We start from the raw sequence: 20737 nt of genomic DNA on the forward strand, positions 1-20737 counted from the left end.
ACTAAGTGACTCTGAAGGATCTGATAACTGTGACTCTGAAGCTGACTCTGAAGGATCTAATAACTGTGAATAAGAACTAACCAGCCCTTTCTGAGGTCTTTGACATCCATCCCCTGCAGCATCATTTAGGAGCCGACAGATTCTGACCAGGGGCAATGGATGACCAGAGATGGATGGATGGATGGATGGATGGATGGATGGATGGATGGATGGATGGATGGATGGATGAGAGACTGCCTGTGGCTGCCAGACTGGACACAGGCTACTCATGAACAGGACTTCCAGGTGATTTTGTGGAGGTATCTTAGACGATACTGACAGTCCCAAGTGCATCTCAGCCTAGACAGATTTTAGGACTAAGACCTGAAACATCAGTATCAGAGAATGTTTTTGCCTGAATACTTCATGTGATAAGATTTCCACTATTTGCTTAGGAAATTACAAAATTTTTATGTTTATGTTCCTATGTTATCCTAAGTCTGCACTATCTTTATTTACCATCAACCTCGCTAATTTTACCTGTCAAAGAATGAAAGCATCTGAATTAAAAGACAATGATGCACGAAAATCAGTAACTCCAAAGTTACAAAAGTAGTTAAAATGACTACACCGTGTTTAAGCAGATAATCACGCCTCAGGCCCACCCTTGCAAAACATTTATTTGTGGATGTGAATCACTGCCTGCCCAAAGCTCTACGCAAGACATGAGGAGCTCCCGAGGATCTGCAGTCCTGGCTCCGAGCTGGCTGGGACGTGCGTGCGCCCCGACCACGGGCCCGCAAGGGCTGAGTCATGCACCAACCACCGCAGAGGGAACAGCGCTCCCAACTACACACAAAGCCAAGCGGCGTTTGCGTACACACAGGACGGCTCCGATTTTGATGGCTCCAAGGATCAGCCTCACGCTGCCTTTCTCATTGTGATCCGTCATGTTCTCCAGTCCATCACGACTGCCTGCTTTCACATCCAAATAACATCATACTGAAACTGCTGAAATAATTGAAAAGCACGTAGCAGTCTTTGCTAATACTCTGCAAAAGATGTGGCAAATCATTTGGAAAGCATAAAAGATTTTTGCTTAACCCAGCCCCTCAGGTTTTCCCATTGTTACTGCAGACTTCTTAATGTTACAACTTTTTGTGCAATCTTTTCATTCAAAGTTTCTTCTTTTTTTTAGCCTTAACCGGCTAAATACAAAACCATACCTAAAATGCATGACACAACCATCCCATCATTTAAAATCAGGTGTGTCGGTGTGGCTCAGATTAACCAGGAAGGTTCCCACAGCTTCAGACCACTGAAACAAAAAGTATAAAGTATAAAATACAAAAATAAAAAGTATAAAAAATATGAGTTAATTTTTCTCAGATAGGAAATTTTGCTCTGTTTCATCTTCTTTTAGGGCTTATCTGTCAGCCCTGTAGCCTGCAAGGTTTCAGCCAATTAGACCACAGCTTGTTTCCTATCTGTGTCAAAGTAAGTTATACAAAACCACAAAAATAAGGTTTGGTTCTTATCCTGATACTGTCTCATTAACTACAACGTTGCACAATTGTATCAGAAATATCTGACCCTTAGCTATAATAATTCACCAGGATGATGTCGTCTGAGCTGTCACCTTAGGTATAGGAGGTACTACGCAAATAATCTTGATAACAAAATGCCTCCCTTGCTTTTGAAGGTTGACTTCAGGGTCTTAGTTTCTTGTGTACAGATGAAAGATCGCGACTGTGCCTCTTCATGACAACCTTGGGGTTTTAACCCTTTGAACTTATTTTTAGGGTTTTTTTCTCTTTTCAAAAAAAAAAAAAAAAGGGTTTAGCATGAAAAGTGTTTACATGCTGTTGCTTCCTAGTAGTAATTTGAGGGGAGGGTCAGTGCAAGGCCATTCACCTTTAGTTTGTCCATGCTTTGGACTTTGCAAGATTTTGCCTAATTATACTTTAGGCCTGCTACATTTTTTTCCTAACTTCTGTTCCTCTCTCCCTTCCCCTCTCCTTTTTCCATTTGTAATTCCACCAAGTATTTTATACTCCTGATACCAGCTGTAGGAGTGATATGCTGAAGGGAAACTTATCTCAGATGCAGTGCCCACCAGTTAGTTTTAGGGGGTTAATTATTTCATGTCCTCTGTACCACACTAAAATCAAATTATTGTAATCTGGTTTAGGATTTATGTATTAGCATGGAAAAGTTAAGTATTTTCACAGTTATTATCTGTAACTCCATCATGCATACATTTAAATATCTAATTTTAGCAAACCATGCTGTTGTTCCACCTGCTTCACTATATTCACACTGGATGTTGTGAAATCTGATAGTGCCTTTTCATCTAAATTGGCTTCTCACTTGTGTCTTGGTCATCAGAAAGGCAGAAGTTGCACTTTCCCCTGCATCTCATCCTTGTCCAATTTATTTTTTTTTTCCTCCTCGGGTCACCTACCAGTCTAATGCTTCTGCCAAGATCTGCTTCTTAACGTGTTGAATCTGCAATTATTTCTTGTGGGTTTTTACTTTTTTTTTTCTCTCTGTCAACTTCTGTTTTTTGCTCTAGCCTGCTCAGCAGACTAGTGCTGCAATCCCATCACTCCAACCATTATCTGTCTCTATCCCTTTATTGTTTAAAGAACAAAAAAAAAGAAAAAGAAAATATTTTACAGTTCAAAGTCTCTTGAACTTGTATTAGCATTAGTTTTGGAAGTCTTGAGTTTCCACAACATTTCGAAATGGAAGGGTGGTGCAGCTAGGAAGGAAAAAAAAAAAAACCAACCAAAAAAAACCCAAAAACAAAAAACAAAACAAAACAAAACAAAAAAAAAAAAAAAAAAACAAAAACAAAAACAAAAAAAAAAAACACCAAAAAAAACCCCAAGCCTAGAGAAGATTATTTGCCCAAAATGTAGGATTAAAAAAACTCAACCAAGTCAGAAAGCTTAAAAAAAAACCAAAACAACCACACAACATTTTCTTACTACTAATCATATTTCTGTTTCTCCCCCACTCCCAATTGCTCTGCGAATTTGTAATTCACTGCTTCCAAAGGTTCTTCAAACTTGTTCTACTGGTTTTCAGAAGCAGACAGACTTGTTTTTCTAAGCTCTTTTCTAAGCACACCAACTGAATTTATTTAATTTTTAATTTCGCTCCTGCAAAGAACCCCGAGATGCTCCTAAATCAATCACTCAATTGTATCCTATGGATATATTCAGTGTGTACTCCACAATGCTGTAATTACCTTGTGTACAAAACCATATAGAGCCGTGCTAAAATGAAGGCACTGTTTAGCAACCGTAAAGACCTTGATCCCTGATGGAAAAGTGCCTTATCATAACTAATGCAGCCAGCTGAAAGGGGAGCAACTTTTCATAAAAATCCTTCCTTTGTTCTATCATAGACAAAATAAAGGAGAGCGGTTGCTTTGTTGTCATGGGTGGAAGGGGCTTCATAAGGGCCTCGTAAAGGTGTCCTGGTGCAAGATCCACCCCGTTTTCTTCCATATCAAAGTTATCCTGGAGGACCTTCTACCCTGGTTTCTTCCATATTAAGGTCCCTGGTTCCAAAGGTTTGTAGGGATCCACAAACTGTAAAGCTCAAGGGTCGCTTTAACGGTCTAAGGGAAGGATGTGGGATGCCCCTTGGAGCTCTCACAGTCTTGGAAACATGATTTTTGGACCTGTGTATCCCCGCAGGCAAGGTGGGAAAGGTGGAAAAGGTTCAGAATTGCTGCTACGATCTGGGGAGGCTGTCAGGGTAATTAATGGGAACTCTGAAACGGGCCAGTCCGGGGCACAAGGGCAAAAGGCAGCGAGAAGACCACGCTCTGAGGTCCGTGCTCGGTTCAGGAAGACGACTCAAATAAGGTGTTAAATGCGAGGGCCCGCGCCAGCCCCGTGGGGAGAAGGGCTCGCCTCCAGCCAGGACCTTTTCCGCCCAAGTTTCGCGGCCGCGGAGCGGGGCCGGGACGGCGCTCCGAGCCCGCGGCGGGAGGCGCGGCCGCCCCCTGCAGGGCCGCGCCGGGAGGCGCTGCGGGAGCGGCCGGGACGGAGGCGGCCCCGGGGCCGGCACAAAGCCCGGGGCGGCGGCGAGGGGCACCGCCCGTCTCCCTCCGCTTCGCACTACTTCGCCCCAGATGTCCCCGCCGCCGGAGGGGAAGGGGGGCGGGCCGAGGCGGGGCCGGGGCGGGCGGAGCGGGGAGCGAGGGAGGCGCCGAGCAGGGAGAGCACCGGGCGGGCTGAGGCAACCGCGGAGCGGGGTGGCCGCGGCCCTGGCACGGCGGCGCCCGGGGGCGGGAGCCCAGGGGCCGGGCGGAGGAAGAGGAGGGGCGCGGACAGTGGCGAGAGGGGCCGTCTGGAAGAGCTGCCGCGCCGAGGCGGCGACGGAGGTGAGCGAGCGGCGGGAGGAGGCCCCTGCCCGGGCGGGGCTGACACCGGCCCCAGGGCTGGGGGGTCCTTGCCGGGCGCGGAGTGGGTGCCCGGGTGCCCGTGCGGAGCCGGGTGGGTGCGCGGCGGAGGGCGGCGGGCACAGGGCATGCGGCGCCGCGCCGGGGAACAGAGGCAGAGGGCTGGGACGCTCCCCAGCTGCTCGGGGGATTCCCCGGAGGGAGGTGGTCGCGCTGCCAGGCGACTCCGAGCCGTGCCTGCGTGGCCGTGCCCGGGCGGGCAGGGCGCGGGGCTGAAGCCCGGCCCGGGCTCAGGCGGCGGTTCGGGGTGTGCGGGTGTCGTGCAGGGCACGGGGCGGTGGCGCGGGGTGTCACGCCGTGACCCCGGGGCTGCCGGGCGCCGCTGCCGCGAACAAAGAAGCGTGCGGGGAGCAGCGCTGCCCTGCAACACGAACTCCCGAAAACGCTCGCAGCCGGCAGGAGGAAAATGGGCTGAGGAGAGGATTCGGTGATGAAGCCTCGCTAGGAGGAGTGTTTCTAGGATGGAAGGATATATTCGCTTCTCCTCGGGAGAAAATGAAAGACTTGCTGTGGTTTTGAGGCCACTGTCATATCTGCTCATTGTTTATTGTTGGGGATTTTTTTTTGCATGTGGCTAATCACGCCTGGTAACAACAATTTTTCTTTAAATCGGCTCTCTTTATTAATTCAACAGTATTAGGAAGAATAAGGAATAAGAGCCCTTGACTTTGGTCTTTGTTGTCTGCGTTTGCAGCTGACTGAATTATGACTTGCATGTAGGGTTAAAAGTGCTGTTTCCTTTATTTCAGAGCTCTAGGGGAAGATGTTGTCTCTTCTGACGTCTTGCGATTGAGATACCTGAGAACAGGTTCAGTAAGAATCAAGTTCCTGAAGAAGACACTACGAATGTATTGAAATAAGAAGCTGTAAACATTTTTTTCCCCCCTGTTGCTTGTACTGCATAAGGAACCGTAATGTGAGGCGCTTCTCAGACACTCTCCCAGATGTATGAAGTCTGCAAAGCTCGCTGGCCAGACTGGCTGCTTTAGTCAGTGGTACTTGCCACATTTGTGGTGTGTATATAGTACTCTGAAGAGAAATCACTTTTTTTATGAAATTCCCAGAAGGAACATTTTATTATGGACAGCTTTTTCTGTATGTATATCCAGAGAGATTAATGCCTAGAGTTGAAAGGCGTTTAGTATACACTGCAAAGTTGGCTTTCCCTCAACTTTTCCAGATGTATTGTCTCCCCTGTACACTGGGAGCACACACAACTGCCTGAACCACAGATGCAGCCATGGAGCTGCGTGAACTTGTGAGCCACACCAGAAGTCTCGCCGAGGGCTGGTCCCAGCCACCGCTGCACGATGTCAGCTGAGCTGTGATTGTGCCGTGCTGATCCCAGCACAGCACACAGATGGAGTGACACCCGTCCTGCACAGGAGAGGCTGCTGAGTTTTACCAGGAAGGGTGACCGGTTGCTGTCACCTCTGTCAAGTTCTGCGCGCAAGATCGTCCTGTGCCGGGTGAACGTGCGTCTCCCCGCTCCTGAGATGTTGAATATGTGCTGCAGCTTATGACACATCCAAGAGAAGAAGCTTTATAAAATGGCTCAAACCAGCTTGCTGCAGGGAAAGCAGTTTTACTGTAGGGAGTGGGTTTTCCACAAGCTTCAGCACTGCCTCCAGGAGAAAGCGAGCTGCGGTGGCAGTGCTGCCAACAAACCATCTCTTGTAGCGAATCCTGGGAATAACACCAGTGTTGTCTCTGGGAAAGGAGCTGCCTGGGGTGTGTTGTTGGTAGGAGGGCCCGGCAGTGGGAAGACAGCCCTCTGCACTGAGTTACTGTGGCCAAGCTCACCTGCAAACCTACAAAGAGGCTTACATCGCCAGGCCCTGGCCTTCCATTTTTGCAGGGCCCAGGACTCTGACACGCTCTGTGTTGGAGGCTTTATTAGAGGTTTAGTCACACAAATATGCCGCAGTGGACTGATCCAGGGATATGAGGACAAACTAAGAGATCCTGCTATTCAAAGTCTCTTGCAGCCCGGGGAATGTGAGAGGAACCCTGCTGAAGCATTTAAAAGGTAAAAACAAATTAAAAAAAAAAAAAAAAAAGCCCTGTTGAAAACAAACCCAAAATAAAACAAACAAGAAAAATCTGCTATTTAGGTCTTTCTTCCAGTGAGCCTAAGATGCAGATAGTTTAAAACGTGTTTATTTCATGGCTTGTTATCTCTGTCAGAGCATGCAGACTTACCATGGAAAAATCTAACTTTGTCGTTATAGTTGACATAAATAAATATTTACTTTTAAAACAAAGTTTATTATTAATAGTGAATTTATTTACATTTGTATGTTAGTACCTTCAGATGTAACTGGGTGTTTTGGAAAGATTTGAAAGTAATTGACTTCAGAGTGGAAAATATCTGGTCCATGGTGTCTATGTGCCATAAAGGTAGGGTAGTTGTCCTTCACAGACCTGAAAGAGACTTTACAGGACCTTTGGAAAGGCTTCCAGTAACGTGCTCTGTCTAAGAGGAAACTGGGCTAATGGACCTCTGGGTCTGATCCAGCACATCGGTTTTATGTTTGTCTAAAAATATGTGGTAGGAAAATGTCAATTAACTCCTTGTGTTACTTCTCACAATATGCACAGATTGTGTCAAATCTTTACTGCTGCTTCTTCTGTAAGTACTTCAAAGTGTTGATGGGATCAGAAATTGATTGAGAAATTGATCAGAAATTGATCACCCTGCCCCTTAAGAGGTTTATCAGCTGTCTAAGCTGAATGGAAAAGAAACAGGATTTTTTTACTAGTGTTGCCTAACAAACTATAGTCTCCTGAGTATATCACTGATAATTCTGTTTCTGTGAGGATAAGGGTATATGAAAGGATAAATTATATGTGTGTAAGTGTATATCCATAGATATTCTTAAAACAATGTACGGTCTTGAGCACAGCCTGTGTCAGCATGTGTCTGTTGGTCTTTATTCCTTTGGGTCACAATGTAGGAAAATCATGAAGGGTAAGGCTTGTCTTCATCAACAGAGCTTCAGATGAATGTGTTGCCAGTATAAAACTTCTCTGGAATATTGGTTAAACTGAATATTTTTTTTTTTTGGTACTGTGTAGTGGGGTAACTTTTTGTGGTACTTGAGGGTTTATTGCCTGTTTCCAGCATAAAATTCCTCCCCTCTATTTTTTCTTTCCTGCCTACCACTATTGTGGAGACAAGTCCCGAGGTTGAACTGTAGTGCTTGCTCTCATTGCCATGGTGGTGTAAAAGAGCCTTCTAGTTCTGGTGGCTGTTACGTCCTTGCCTGCTGAATAAACAGGATGCATGTCTACATTGTTCTCAGTGTAGTGTCTTAAAACAAATAGTCTAAACCGAGACTAGTTCTGGATTTTTTGTTTCTGCTAAGTGAATATGCAACTTCTAACAGCGATTAGGGTCCTAATTTCAGAGGTACTAAGCCCTCTTAAATTCTAATGAATAAAAACTGTGTGCAATTAAGTGTCTATAAATACTGGCCATCTAGCTTCAGGCAGTCTTTTAAAATCATGAAAGTGGATTAATCTGGTGCATAAGAGCCTGTTTGTGTTTAAAAGTCTATTACAGGGAAATCTGACTAATTTAGTACACACAAGTTCTCAGTAAGAGCTGGAATCCTTCCTCTGTTCTAAAAGTGATTGCCTTACTGTACAGAACAGTAGCTAGGTAAATGTCTTTAGACAAAAATGCAATCTAGAAATATAAAATATAATACAGATTTGTTTAGACTGATTTTTATAAACACAGGGTTTAATGATGGGCTGTTTTGAGTAGGTCAGTATATGCGGTTCTTGGTTTTGTACTGGAAAAATAAAATGGGCACAACATGCAGCAATAGTCTTTTCCTTCTCAAATTTTGCAGCACTGATTGTGAACTCCTGTTATTACACTAAAAATACTTATGGGATAGTACAGCAGCTTCAGTCAGTCAAGGAGATTTTTCTTTTTGTCCTTCATCTATTCCCTTGCTCCCACTTATCCTGATCTCCTGCTCTCAAAAGCAGCTGTGGTGGCTGGTCTTCGTACTCCTGTTTCAAATTTAAGGGAGATGAGGTGTTGGAGACAAGGTGCTGTGCTGGGAATATAAGTTTTCAGCACTGTGGCAGGGGACCGGGAGGTGGCTGTTGACAGCACCACGAGCTTGTTCTGCTGGGTGATACAATCTCTGTCCACAAACAAGAGGCACTTGCCCCCCCCCCCTTCCCACCATCAGACGCCTCAATCATTTGTTTAATTGAACCTTTGCTAGTGTATAAACCGTGCAAGGAAGGTTTTAACAAAATTAAAATTTAGGATGTTCTGTGGTTTCTGAGTCTTGCCACTGAGCACTTGGATCCTCTGCTCCGGTGTGTTTAGAGTTTATGTTAAAAAGGTTGTTGTTAAACAACCTGTTTATGTTAAAAAGGAGGTTGTTGTAATGTGAAATGAGTTCTAGGAAGACTTACTAATCAGATGATTGTATCTCTCATTGTGTAGAGGCACTGAAGAAGCACAAAGTGCTTTGTCTCAATGCTCCATCGATTTCTGCCTTATTTTAGATTATTCAGTAGGAGAAAGATTTTTCTTTAAAGACACTGTCAAATTTTTGCTCTGCTTTTCACAGCTGCTCCAGACCCAGCCGTGTATTCATGGCCTAAAATGGAAAGACTTCTCTTCATAAGTGCTAAACAAGATGATACCACTCTATTTTTGTGCTAATTGTCCTGGAAATACTGAGAAAGAAAAGCTTCTTAATGTCTGGTAACATGCTAGTTTATAAACAATGTAAAGTTTGTTAGTTAAAATGGTGACATGTTTTCCTGAAGGATGTTTCTTAAATAGATTTTCAGCAGTCCTGATGGTCATAGTGCTACATGTGCAAGCAATGACCCTCAGAGTTAAGACGGTTCTCACACTGTTTAAATATCTCCTCTGTAAAACTTCTTATGCATTTATAAGCTTTAAATGCCCTAAAATTCTTTTGGGGCAGATCTTGAAGTTTTGAAGAACCAGAAAGGCTGAATTATACAAATGCATTTAGCATTTTGAATTTGTTGCTGCACTGACAGCTGAGAGAAAGAACAGCTACTTACAGCACTTTTCTTATCAGGCACTTGGTGGTGGAGCACAAAAGCAGCTTAAAATGTGAGGGAGAGTACTGAACCCTCACACTCAAATTTTCAGTGAAAGTACAGCAGAAGGGAAGGAAAAGATGTTATAGACATCAGAAGTTAAGAAATTACGTGATAAACAAAGAATTTAATTCAAAATTAGGCTCTTCTTCCCTATTGATACAAAAAGGTTAAATTCTGAATAACCCAAATTTTGTAATGTTATCTCTAAGGTTGTTTTGGTTTTCCTGCAGCAAGTTTATGCTTCCAGTGATTTGGTAGGAATACAGGCAGATACCACTTATCCAAGGCCATAAGGGCCTAGAGCAACTCTGATATAAGCTGTGGATAATGCTGAAATTTGTGTAAACCAGGCTGTAGAAAGGCATTTCCCTTATGTTCCTGGTTTATGTTTTCCAGACAGAGGAGATGACATTAAACACCTTCAGACAGTAGGGAAAAGCACATAATTCCCATGGTTTGTGCTGCAGTTGGGATTATTGGTGGGAGGCTGAGCTTGCTTCGTTCACAGCCCAGAGAGTGCCTGTCACTAGGAGTGTGGGCATGGTTTACCCTGCAGAGCTGATTCTTTTTTGCACCATTGCTCTTGAGTTTGAAAGATAGCCAAGACCAAAGCTCCTGGGATAGAGAATTAAGAGGTAGAAGGTATTAAATAACATCATGTTTTTAAAGTTCCACCTAACTCACCTTTATTGTGTCTTGGTCTGGCACAAACTTAAACCAAACTTTGAATTTTGTTTGGGTGTGTTGCTGCAATTAATAAATCACCAAAAAATGGTGGATTTTCCCATCTCCCAGCAGGTTGGTGCAGGTGGAGCTGCATTGCTCTCACTCACAGGTGAAGTTTCTTTCCAGCTTCTGGGTGTCTTTTCAAGGAACTTCAAATCTTGTGAGACTTTTCACATCCTTATTTTTCACATACTGAATTTGGGTCAACAGTGTCCAAGTGTTTTTTTGCTTGTGAAATATCCTAATTTTATTACTAAAGTATTTCTCATACAGCTACTTTAATGTAAGAGGGTCTGAGTGACTTTTATCAGGAAAAAGAATGAAGCTGTGAATTCAGATTTCCACTTACTGCATTGCTAAAGTTGCATTCCCCATTCCCATGCAAGGAGATTTCCCTGATCAGCAGAGACCCAAAACCTCCAGAAATTTAAAAGAAATAAAGCCACAAAACCTAAACCAGAAAGAGCTGCTGAACAAATCTATTGCTCTTTAAGAACTTCTTAGACATTGTCTCAAACTCATGTTACATCCTTTTTACCAAAAGTGAATGTAGGGAAGCGGTACCCCAGAGCTTAAGTTTTTTGGGGGTTTTTTTGTTGTTTTTTTTTGTTTTTGTTTGTTTGTGGTTTTTTTTTGTGGTTTTTTTTTTTGGTTTTTTTTTTTTTTGGTTTTTTTTGTGGTTTTTTTTGTGGTTTTTTTTCTGTTTTTTTTTTTTTTGGTTTTTTTTGGTTTTTTTTGGGTTTTTTTTGGTTTTTTTTTTTGTTTTTTTTTTTAATGTCAGCATCAAAAGATGTTTATTTTCTTTCTGTTTCCTCCAGAAAGGACACCAGATTCTTATGCATGCTGGTGCTAAATTCAGTGCAGTGGTTCCTTTTGTGCAGATTCCCAGACTATCAGAGCTTTTCTTCTGTTTCTAACTCCTCATCTCTGCATATTTGCCTTGTGATTTAATGTGGGCAATAATGTTAAGTGATGTAAAAGGCCAAACAGTTTTACAGTTCTCTAGAATATGCAAATACCTGTAGACTTGAGTGTAAGAGGTGTGAGAGGTCACGTAAGGTTCTCTGCTGACTGCAAGTTTGAAGCAGGGGTTTATTTTGTTTAAATTTGAAAGCCTTGTATGAGTTGTGTGAGTCACTCCCTTGGAAAGCGTTAAAGTGCAGCAGGGCTTGTGCCAATTGCTGTTATCTATGTAAAGTTCCTTCTGCCTGCTTGGAAACTCCAAAGGATTGAGCCTCTGGTGTTTTGTGTTTGGCAATGTAATGGAAACCTCTTAAAGGGCAGAATTCAGAGGAAAAACCTCTGACTGTCAGCCAGAGCTAACAAGCATTTCCTTCCCGCAGCCCTTCACCTGTATTGCCTTTCCACGTTACTAAGTTTTTTATCTTTTTCTTCCCTCTTCCCTCAAGAGTGGTGTGTCATGAGAAAGTTGCAAATTGTAGGTGATAGAGTTTTTACTCCTGTCTAAATGATACGGGGTAAGAAGCTTTATTTCAAGTTCTGGAATCTTTGTCTGACAATGTAGAAAAACAGTGGTTTGTTCAGCAAACCTTCTGTGACTTTTGTCCAGGGACTTTCAATCTGCAGTACTGAAATGTATTTTCCTGCTTAGATGAAGGAAAAGATTTAGACACTGAGTTGTAAACGATGGCAGATGAAGTGTGAAGAAGCTGTTCATTTTTAGAACTCCTTGTACCATCTTTGAAGTCAGTAATATAATTAAAATTATAATGGATTGTGTAGGCTTTATTGAGCAATTAACTAGTGAGCTTTTTGCTGGTTTGGAGTAGCCTATTCTTAATTGCAAAAATCTGAGTGCATTTTGGAGTAAATTTGAGATGAATTAGGAGTATCCTGACTTTAATGGGTTTTGATATTGCACCCTACAAACTTGGGAGTTTTCCTTGCTAGTGAATTAACCATGGTATGTGCTTCTACTGCAGTTTGCAGCACCCAAGTTCCAAGACTGCTGTGAAAAGGTGAGAGGCAGCACATTGGAGACAGTTGAAGATACCTGAGCTTGGGCTACTGGAAACCCAGAAGCTGCTGGGATTTCTAGCAATTTACTCTAGAGGACATTAGTAATTCAGTATTAATCTTTCATAGATGATAAATGACTCAGTTTTTCTCACCCAGGTCTCAGACTGTCTGGGAGTGATCTACTTCTTTCTCTCTAATCTACTTCCTTCTGGAAAGGGCTGCTACAGAGCCCTTCCCCCTGCTTCCAGAGCTTCAGTACAATCTTGGGAGCTGTAGCTCTCCAGTGGTTGCAAGAAGGGGATGAGGATATAGGTTTTGTCAGACTCCTTTAATTTTGTAGAGCTATAAATGGTAGAAACAAAGGCAAGGACTAACTGTATCCTGTTTCATGCAAAGAAGGATCTGAATGCATAAAAAATTAATTTACAAGACCCTTTAAAGAAGTAAGTTGTTAAACCTCCAGTGTTTTTGTTATACATTTACCACATGTAAAGTTCAAATGTGCAATTGACTGATTTCAACCTTGAGAAGGTTGGAAGGGGAGCTCAGAAAAATCAAGTCCAGCATCTCCTTCACCAAACAGAAAAAACTGAAGATGCTGGCTTCATCTGCTCTTATTTATGCTTCACAGTTCTTCTAGAAAAAAAAAAAAATCCATATGTTACACTGAGTTGGTTTCTTCTTGCTATAAACTAAGTTTTTTGCTACTCAGGGTGTTCTCCAGAGACATGGAGAATAAATTCATTCTTTCCTTTTTTGGGACAGCCTTTTACGTCTTTAAATACAGCTTTATTCTCTTTCATCTCAGGCTGAAATTCACTAATTCATTTTGTTAATGTGTCCTCAGAGGTCATGCCTAAGAATGTGGCATTAAAAAAATCCCTTACCTAAATAAAAGGGTTCGGTTTCTAAAGGGAATTTTTCTTACCAATGTTTTAGATGTGTAAATAGGCAACATTCTACTTTGGTACTTTCCCAGATTTTTGTCCATTCCTACATTGTTCACTTATGCTTGACTAGAATCCTGAAGCTAGATGGGCCCTAGCTCAGAAGAGCTTGATCTGGTAGAAGATTGATTTCTCCTTTTAGTAGTTTTCAGTTAAGAACAATCTCATTACAGTTAAAAGCAAATTGTTTTGGTTATCTGTGATTCATTTAATACTCAACAATGATGGAGGCAAGATACCAACTGAAAATCATACCAATTTATGGGTGAGATGAGAAACTATTTCTGTAAGAGCATGCCACGAGAGGGTTAAAAAGAATCTGCCAACTCAGCCTGTCTTTCCAGTGGACTTGCAGCAGGTAAATTTGCTTTTGTGAGAGCATCTTGACTCTGCTGGAGCTTCTGAGTATTTATGTGTAACTGGGCCTTTAGACTTTTAACTGGTGCTGGGTTTCATAGGAAACACTGTGTTCTGGTGTTCTCCAGACCATTAGAACTGTTGAGAGTTGCCTGAAGCTTAAGTACTTTGTGGCATGTTTCTCTTTAGGCTTTTCCCTTAAATCTGCGGAGTTAACGGGTCACATAGCAGCAGTCAGTGTTTCTGCAAGAGCAAGCTGTATGTTCCTCTTTCATTGTATGGAAGCACAGCCTACAGACTGAACATAATACCGTTTAAGGTTTTAACCTTTTCAGATTAAATTACCATAAGAAAGTTTTCCCGAGGCATTTTAATAATGACAACTTACATAGACCTTTTTGTCTTCTACTTCTATAGGCATTAACATTTTGGCTTTAATCAATGTGGCTCAGACTTAAACCTTACAGGTTTTCCTATAAGCTGTTTAGTTAGGTGGACCTTCATTCTTACTTGTTAATTATTTCCCTTCCCTTCATTTTTCTGTGCACATGTTCATAGCTTGTGCAAGGGTTTAGGTTTATTTTCCTGTCTTCTTTTTCAATGAAAAAATGAAAAGGATTTGGTGGATTGTGAAGTAGAAAGGATGTAGTGTGTCTTATATACTGGGAGAAGATAGTATTGAAATACTGCCTCCTGAAAGCCATGACTTGAAGAGGTTTCAGTTTCTTGAGTGTGATGATGAGTACAATACACTGGGAATGGTGAGAAATCTTCTGCCTTTGTCCAGGAGCAGGAGTGTTTTCCATAGTTAATGCAAAGACATTTTGTGATTGAAGAATGACTGCTGAAAAAGAAATAATTAGGCCAAAAAGGCAAGAAAATAATTACATTGACCCAAGGGTTGAGTTGTACAGAGGTGTTCAAAGGTATTGAAAGCAGGTGCCAGAAAGAATAGAGGTGGGTAGGTTCCTGGTCTGCTTGTGACATCAAAATGTGAGAAGATAGCATGAAAAAAAGAACTGAAAATGAGATCATGAAAAGAAGGCAACTGGGGAAAATTGCATAATGAAGAAGTAAAAGGGGCAAAACAATTGCTATCAAATTCTTCTCTCTGTCATGTTTGCAGATACCTTCACACAGAGTGAGGGCCGTGCAGGCAGGTAGAACGCCATCAGACTTTTGGGCTCAGTTGTGGATGCTGCTGTTTAAATTGATGGGAATGAGAGGAAGGATGAAATAAAGGATCATATGTGAGTGGACTTTGAGTCCACAGACCACCAGCAGTGTCTTTTCCTTGGGTTTTTTTCTTTGTCATGTCCTAATAAGAGGTGGTAGTGCTTATGTGAAGAAGGGGAGGTGGGCACCTACCTGGCTGTGCATAAGATGCAAGTTGTGTGCTACAGATCTGTGATATCTTAGAACATGAGAGAAGGAAGGGGCCCTGGCAGCACCTTATTTAAGGTTATTTGCAGCATCATGGAGTTGTCCTGGAAGAAGGAGAGCACTGTTCAGAAGTTCTAGGTTGGTTAAGGAAAATACCAGCAGTGTAGAGATGACAGTAACAGGCAGGTAGGAATGAACCTCAGGAGGAAAAACTGTTCAGAATGGGATTACAGCATGATCTCCATCTTAGAGCAGTTAATTGACAAGGCTTGGTTTAACTACATCAGCTCTCCTGCAGCGATAGTGAGCATGACACACTAAGCTGTCTATCCTTTTTCTATGCTTTCCTGGAGTAGAGTTCAGCAGGACATTAGAAAAAAGCTCAGTTTGTAGGTAAAGTGAAGCTGATCCATGCTAAGAGAAATAGTGTCCTATAGGATTTTGGATTACCTTAAATGATCAAAGTCTTAACAGATGGAAACTTCAGCAGTGAGCAGCACAACACCAAATCATTCTGTGTTTCTACACTTTTTTTTGTTAATACCTTCTTTAATTTTAAATCGTGGTTTTCATCCACAGTAAACAATTTGTGTATGAATAATTGGACGGGAGGAAGAGGAAGTTGTAGTTTCTGTCACTTGTTCTATTGTAGCTAAGGCTAATAAATATGAGGCTACAAATGCAGTTCCAAAGCTAAACACAACAGTACAGTAAGATTATAGAATCAGGTTTACAGTGCTAACCTACAGTGTTTTTTCAGAGTAAATTATGGTGACAATACAGAAAGCATCAATTGGAGCTTTACAGGCAAAACAGAAAAAACTGTATCTGTTTGGGGCTGGGGATGAAAAAACCCAAACCACAAGGTAACTGATAAGGCCCCAACGTGATGCATGAGGAACATGTGCTGTGAATCGTGCTTTGGGGAGTATGGGAGAATAATTTTGAATGGGACTCACGAAAGCTGCTCCATCTGTTGCCTCTTCAACTAAGTGCAATAAACATTAGGATAGTCCATTCTACTAAGATGGAAAATAAGATGGATAAAGATATGTGCTAACAAACAGAGTAGGAAAGCTGTCTTAAGTGTGCTTGACTAGGAAGGTAAATTCTCAACAGCTTTTCATCTGGTATTTGTGCAGAGGATTTTCTCAAAATGAGGTTGGGCAGTATAATCCTGCAATCAGTTCAGCAGTGGAACTGTGAGGTGCTTTATGATGGTGTGCAAGACATGACACAGGCAGGTGTGGAACAACTTCATTAGGGAATGATCAAGATTGTAAAATATCAGCTGTTGTTCGGCCTGGTTCTTCCAGGCTGGCAGTTCAAGAGCCCTCTGTTCTGAAGGAGCAGCTTACTGCTGAAACAGCCACTACAGCTCTTCTTCCTGCTTTCCAATCAGTAAAGTTGGGTTTTTTCCCCCTTTGGAATGCATGGGACAAATCTAATTAATTTGAGGGTCGTCAGACTGAACTGCAGTAGTGATGGTGGCTCTTTTATTGTGTGTATTAATCTGCTGTATTCTCTTTTATGGTCATGGAATAATAGAACATAATAAACAAGCATATAGCCTGACAACAGTCACACAATTGAATTTATTCAGTGCAGTTTTCTACTTACCTCATCTGGGAGGTTTTTAGGTTTCTTTTTGTGGTTAGCAGTTCTCTCATGACAGCAAATGCAATCATATACCTGGAAAGAAATAGCTGTTCCTTCAGTTGTGTTTATGCACTGCATAAATAGAAACAGAAAAAATAAAGGGATTTTTGTCTATTTCCAAAACGCAGAAGAATACCTACAAATTCAAATGCCTGTAAAGTTACAAGAATTTTAAGTGTTGTGTACTAATGTGTTCAGATGACACTGCTTATAGAGGTTACATTTTTGTTTAACAAAGAAATATTAGTTTTGCTATGACTAGGGAATCAGGTAGTTAATAAGGAAAGCTGAAAAGACTGAATGTTTGTATTTGTGTATATATATATATTTCACTTGCTGTACCTTTGATTTCATAAATGATTTAAAACTAACCTTGTGATTTTGATACATTCTGTTGCATATCTAAACTTGTTCATTTTCTTATTGTGGTGTCCCACTCTTACATGTTGAATTTCAGCCACAGGCTTTTGAATATTTGCAAAGTAAGTTATTATCCTAAATTTACATGTATGCAAAATAAGGCGAAGTATAGGCAATTCTCTCATTTCTACTAATGATAGTTTTCAGTAAGTCTGATTTGATGCTTTTATCTCATGCATTTGATCTAAAGCCTACGTTCTTTGACACCTCCTACTTTTTTTTAAAAAGAGAGAGATGGATTTGCAGGAAAAAAAATACCATTGAGAACTTAACTGATGCTTAATAGAAAGAGAAACATTGATTTTTGACCGTAAATAAAGAGCTTTAAAGCAAAACCTGGTGGATGACAAATTCCAGGAATAAATCTAAATAATAGCAACTTAGACAGCAGCTCAAAAACTGGGGATGGAGAAGGAGAGGGAAAATAAGCTTAGTCATGTAGGTCATGGGACAGACAAGAAGATAAGTCAGGGAGTAATCAAATGCCTTAGTTGTCTTTATACTAATGGAAAAAAGGTAAGGGGTGAACAAGCAGAACTGGAAATTTTAGTGTACAGTCAAGATTGAGTTCAGTGCTCTAAAAGATCTGTCAGGATAACTTGTGTAACAGGTATGTTTTTTTAAAAAAGTAGCTTGTTTTGTGCATAATATGCTTGCTTGTAGGTCCAGAATAAAGTAAAGAAATTAAAGCCACTGGAAAATCTGAATAAAATACATATATTACGTGTGGTGATAGCCCTACACGTGGGATTTTACTTCAAGGTTTTTTGGTATGCCTGATCTTCCATGGACTGTAAATCAAACTACCTACCAACTACCTATCAGACCATCTTGTGTGTCTAAGAGTTTACCTGCTTTGTCCAAGTAACTAAGAGAGATTCTCTCACCTCAAAACCATGTATTTTGTAAAATTACAAGTGCTTTACCCTACCAAAGCAGCAAGCTCAAGTAAGCTAAGCTGCTTTAAGATAACAAGTGTTGTCATCCATGGCATAGAACTTGGATGATAATGTCTGTGGAGTTAAAAATTTGAATAACAAATAGGAGATAAACATCAGATGGGAGGGCGTGATACAAGGAGTCTGCCAGTGACCATGCTTCTGATATCAAAGAGGAGAGAATAGCTAGTAGGGAGACATAAATTAGCTTCAGTCAGATTGGAAAAAATCGCTGAGGAAGTGAAAGAAATCTTTTGGATATAGTGACTATGAAATGATCTTAAATGCATGTGTTGGGTTAATGGTTGGACTCAAAGGTCTTTTCCACCCTAAATGATTCTATGATTCTTTCCTTAGAAGGGGAGGAAGAAGAAAGACAAACTAAAAAAGATGGAGATGTTCACCATCTCAGAGGATTTATGAGTAAGATCTGATGAAGACAAGTATATGAAAGAAAGGAATTGGCTGGGAAGAGCACTGAGGTCTTAAAGCACTGTATTAAATGTCTGGTTCAGTGAAACTGAGCTCCTCATAGCTCACATGGTTGAACTCTAGGAGGAAGGTGGCAGAAAGAAAGTAGAACAGTCAGTAAATGTGAAAGTGAAAGAGTAATGTAAAAATGAGAGCCAGACTGCAAGTTCAAGGTGCGTTGATCATGTTTCCTGTGAGGTATGTTTCACAAGAAGTAACTCCATATGTTAGCAGAAAAAAGACAATATCCACCAAGTGTTGGTCTGCTATTCCTTGGGGAGAAAAAACTGATAGCAGTAGGAAAGCTAAAATTTCAATGCTCCTGTATATTGCCATTTCTTTAAAAGCAGTCATTTTGCAGTCAGCTAACATAATTAAAAGTAGCAAGAAATAGGTAAGATCAAAGAGAAATACAGCCCAGGCCAAAAACCTCAAACAGATATCCAACATAGAATAGGTGAGATGTTCTCAAACTGTTCCTGATTGTTTTCAAAGCACAGGTTATCTTTATCAGGATTGCTGAAATTTCAGAGTTGAAAGAAAAATGTGTGTATTTAGTGCCTTGATTTAAAACTGATATAAAAGGTGTGGGGAATTAGAAGTGTGTCGAGATGAAAAATGCCAGAAGATATAATCAATCAGACAGACTATTTGCAGACAGCTGGGAGATAACAAAGAGGTGAAAAGCAACTAACATGGTATGACATGGTTTGGTTTTGATAAATTTAATCTAGTGTCTGTTTGGAAGAGTCACAGGACTTGTGGATAAGAGATAACCATAAATGCCATCTTGACTGCTTTGCTTACAGGAGACTGGTGCAAACAGGCCATGTGCAAGGTAGGACTATATTTGACTACATGGAATAAGACATTGGCAACTGTACATAATTATCAGTACACCACTTTCAAACTGACACAGCACATCAAGTTGGTTTCATAGGTGTCTATCCTGTGGGTTTTTTTTCTTTTCAACCTGTTCCTTAACTCTGTGAGGTGACTGAAGAGAAATGGTTATAAATCTTGGGTACTATTGGCTTCCTTGTTATGAACCTGGTGTTATCTGTGGGGCAGAAGTTATAGGGCAGGAAGTACAAGGTTTGAATTGCAGGAAAGCAGGTAAAGGTTAGACGCAGGAAGGGAAGGAGAAAACTTCCCATTTTGAAGAATATTGAAGCACTGGAATGGATTGCTTAGGGAGATAGTATTGATTTGTGAAAATCTTCAGGAATGCCTAGGCTTGTATGTCAGGGTGGCAGATGCAGAGCTGATCATGCTAAAGGTGGGGAAGTGGACTAGGTGACCTCTCCATCACTATAAAACAGAAGTGTAAGAGTTTGTTTTGAATACATTGCACTTTTTTTTATATTACATGTTTGGGGAAAAATCTTTTCATTGCCTTGTGTACTCTGTACTCTTCCCCTCTTTGCCTTTGGGGACACAGATTTTTGTATGTCAGACTCAGAGTAATTTAGAATACATTTTATATGTTAGGACATACGGCAATTATATTCATTTTAAAATAGTCAGCCTGCTCCTGGTAGCATTGTGAATGGTTTTCAGCCACAGTTGTCTGTCCTTTATAATAGCCAAGTTGTTTGCAAACTGTTTGGGCAATCCACTATTACACCAAAATATTTGCTCTTAAGGTTTCTATTTTTCGAGGTTTCAAGTAAATCCACGAGTAGATCCGCTGGCAGTGCTTTGTAGGCAGAAATCACCTCTGTATTTGTGTGAGACTGTAGGAGGGCTCTAATCAATACCCAGGGTCCAGCATGGCCTGTTGCTGTGGGACCAGTGGTGCTGGTTGCACCATAAGCTCTGCTTTTGTCTGGCCTGATGCCCTAGAGCTGGCTTTTGTGCTCTCCTGGTGTGTCTGCAAGTCTGCCTTACAATTGCAGATAAAATCCAGGTTGCTACAAGACATTGCAAAATCAGGTATTGAGTTGCACAAGACTTGCCTGCTGTTTCTAATTCACCACTTCTGAAAAGGCCAGACCCTCGATTTACATCTGTGTACTTCACCTAGAGCTTTCCCAATGGGTGATTCTCAAGGTGGGTTTTGTTTTGTTTGTTTGTTTTCCTCTTCTGCTTTCTGCTCCTTCCTTCATAGGATTAACCATGGTTGGGTAGAATTGTTAGAGCCGGTTTGTCTTCCTGTGCAGCCTGCAAATAAATAATTTACTAGAAACAATAATCTGTATTATACTGTAGCCCAGGAGTGTGCCTTAATTCCAGTATTACACTTAGTCAGAAAGTCATAATCAGCTGCAGTGCACTTTATCTTG

The 20737-nt window shown here is 41.3% G+C and overlaps 1 protein-coding gene across 1 annotated transcript in view; it reads left to right on the forward strand.

The window, feature by feature from the left end:
* The first annotated feature begins 4263 nt into the window (after positions 1-4263).
* The window catches only part of ANKRD50 (ankyrin repeat domain containing 50), a 40163-nt gene continuing 23689 nt past the window's right edge, over positions 4264-20737 (forward strand). The window contains exons 1-2 of the mRNA XM_053976064.1: positions 4264-4381; positions 5209-6488. Coding sequence (XP_053832039.1) covers positions 6010-6488 — 479 coding nt within the window. The 5' untranslated portion in view covers positions 4264-4381; positions 5209-6009. The remainder of the gene's footprint in view (positions 4382-5208; positions 6489-20737) is intronic.

The sequence above is a fragment of the Vidua macroura genome, chromosome 4 (assembly GCF_024509145.1).
Source record: "Vidua macroura isolate BioBank_ID:100142 chromosome 4, ASM2450914v1, whole genome shotgun sequence".
NCBI classification, from domain to species: Eukaryota; Metazoa; Chordata; class Aves; order Passeriformes; family Viduidae; genus Vidua; species Vidua macroura.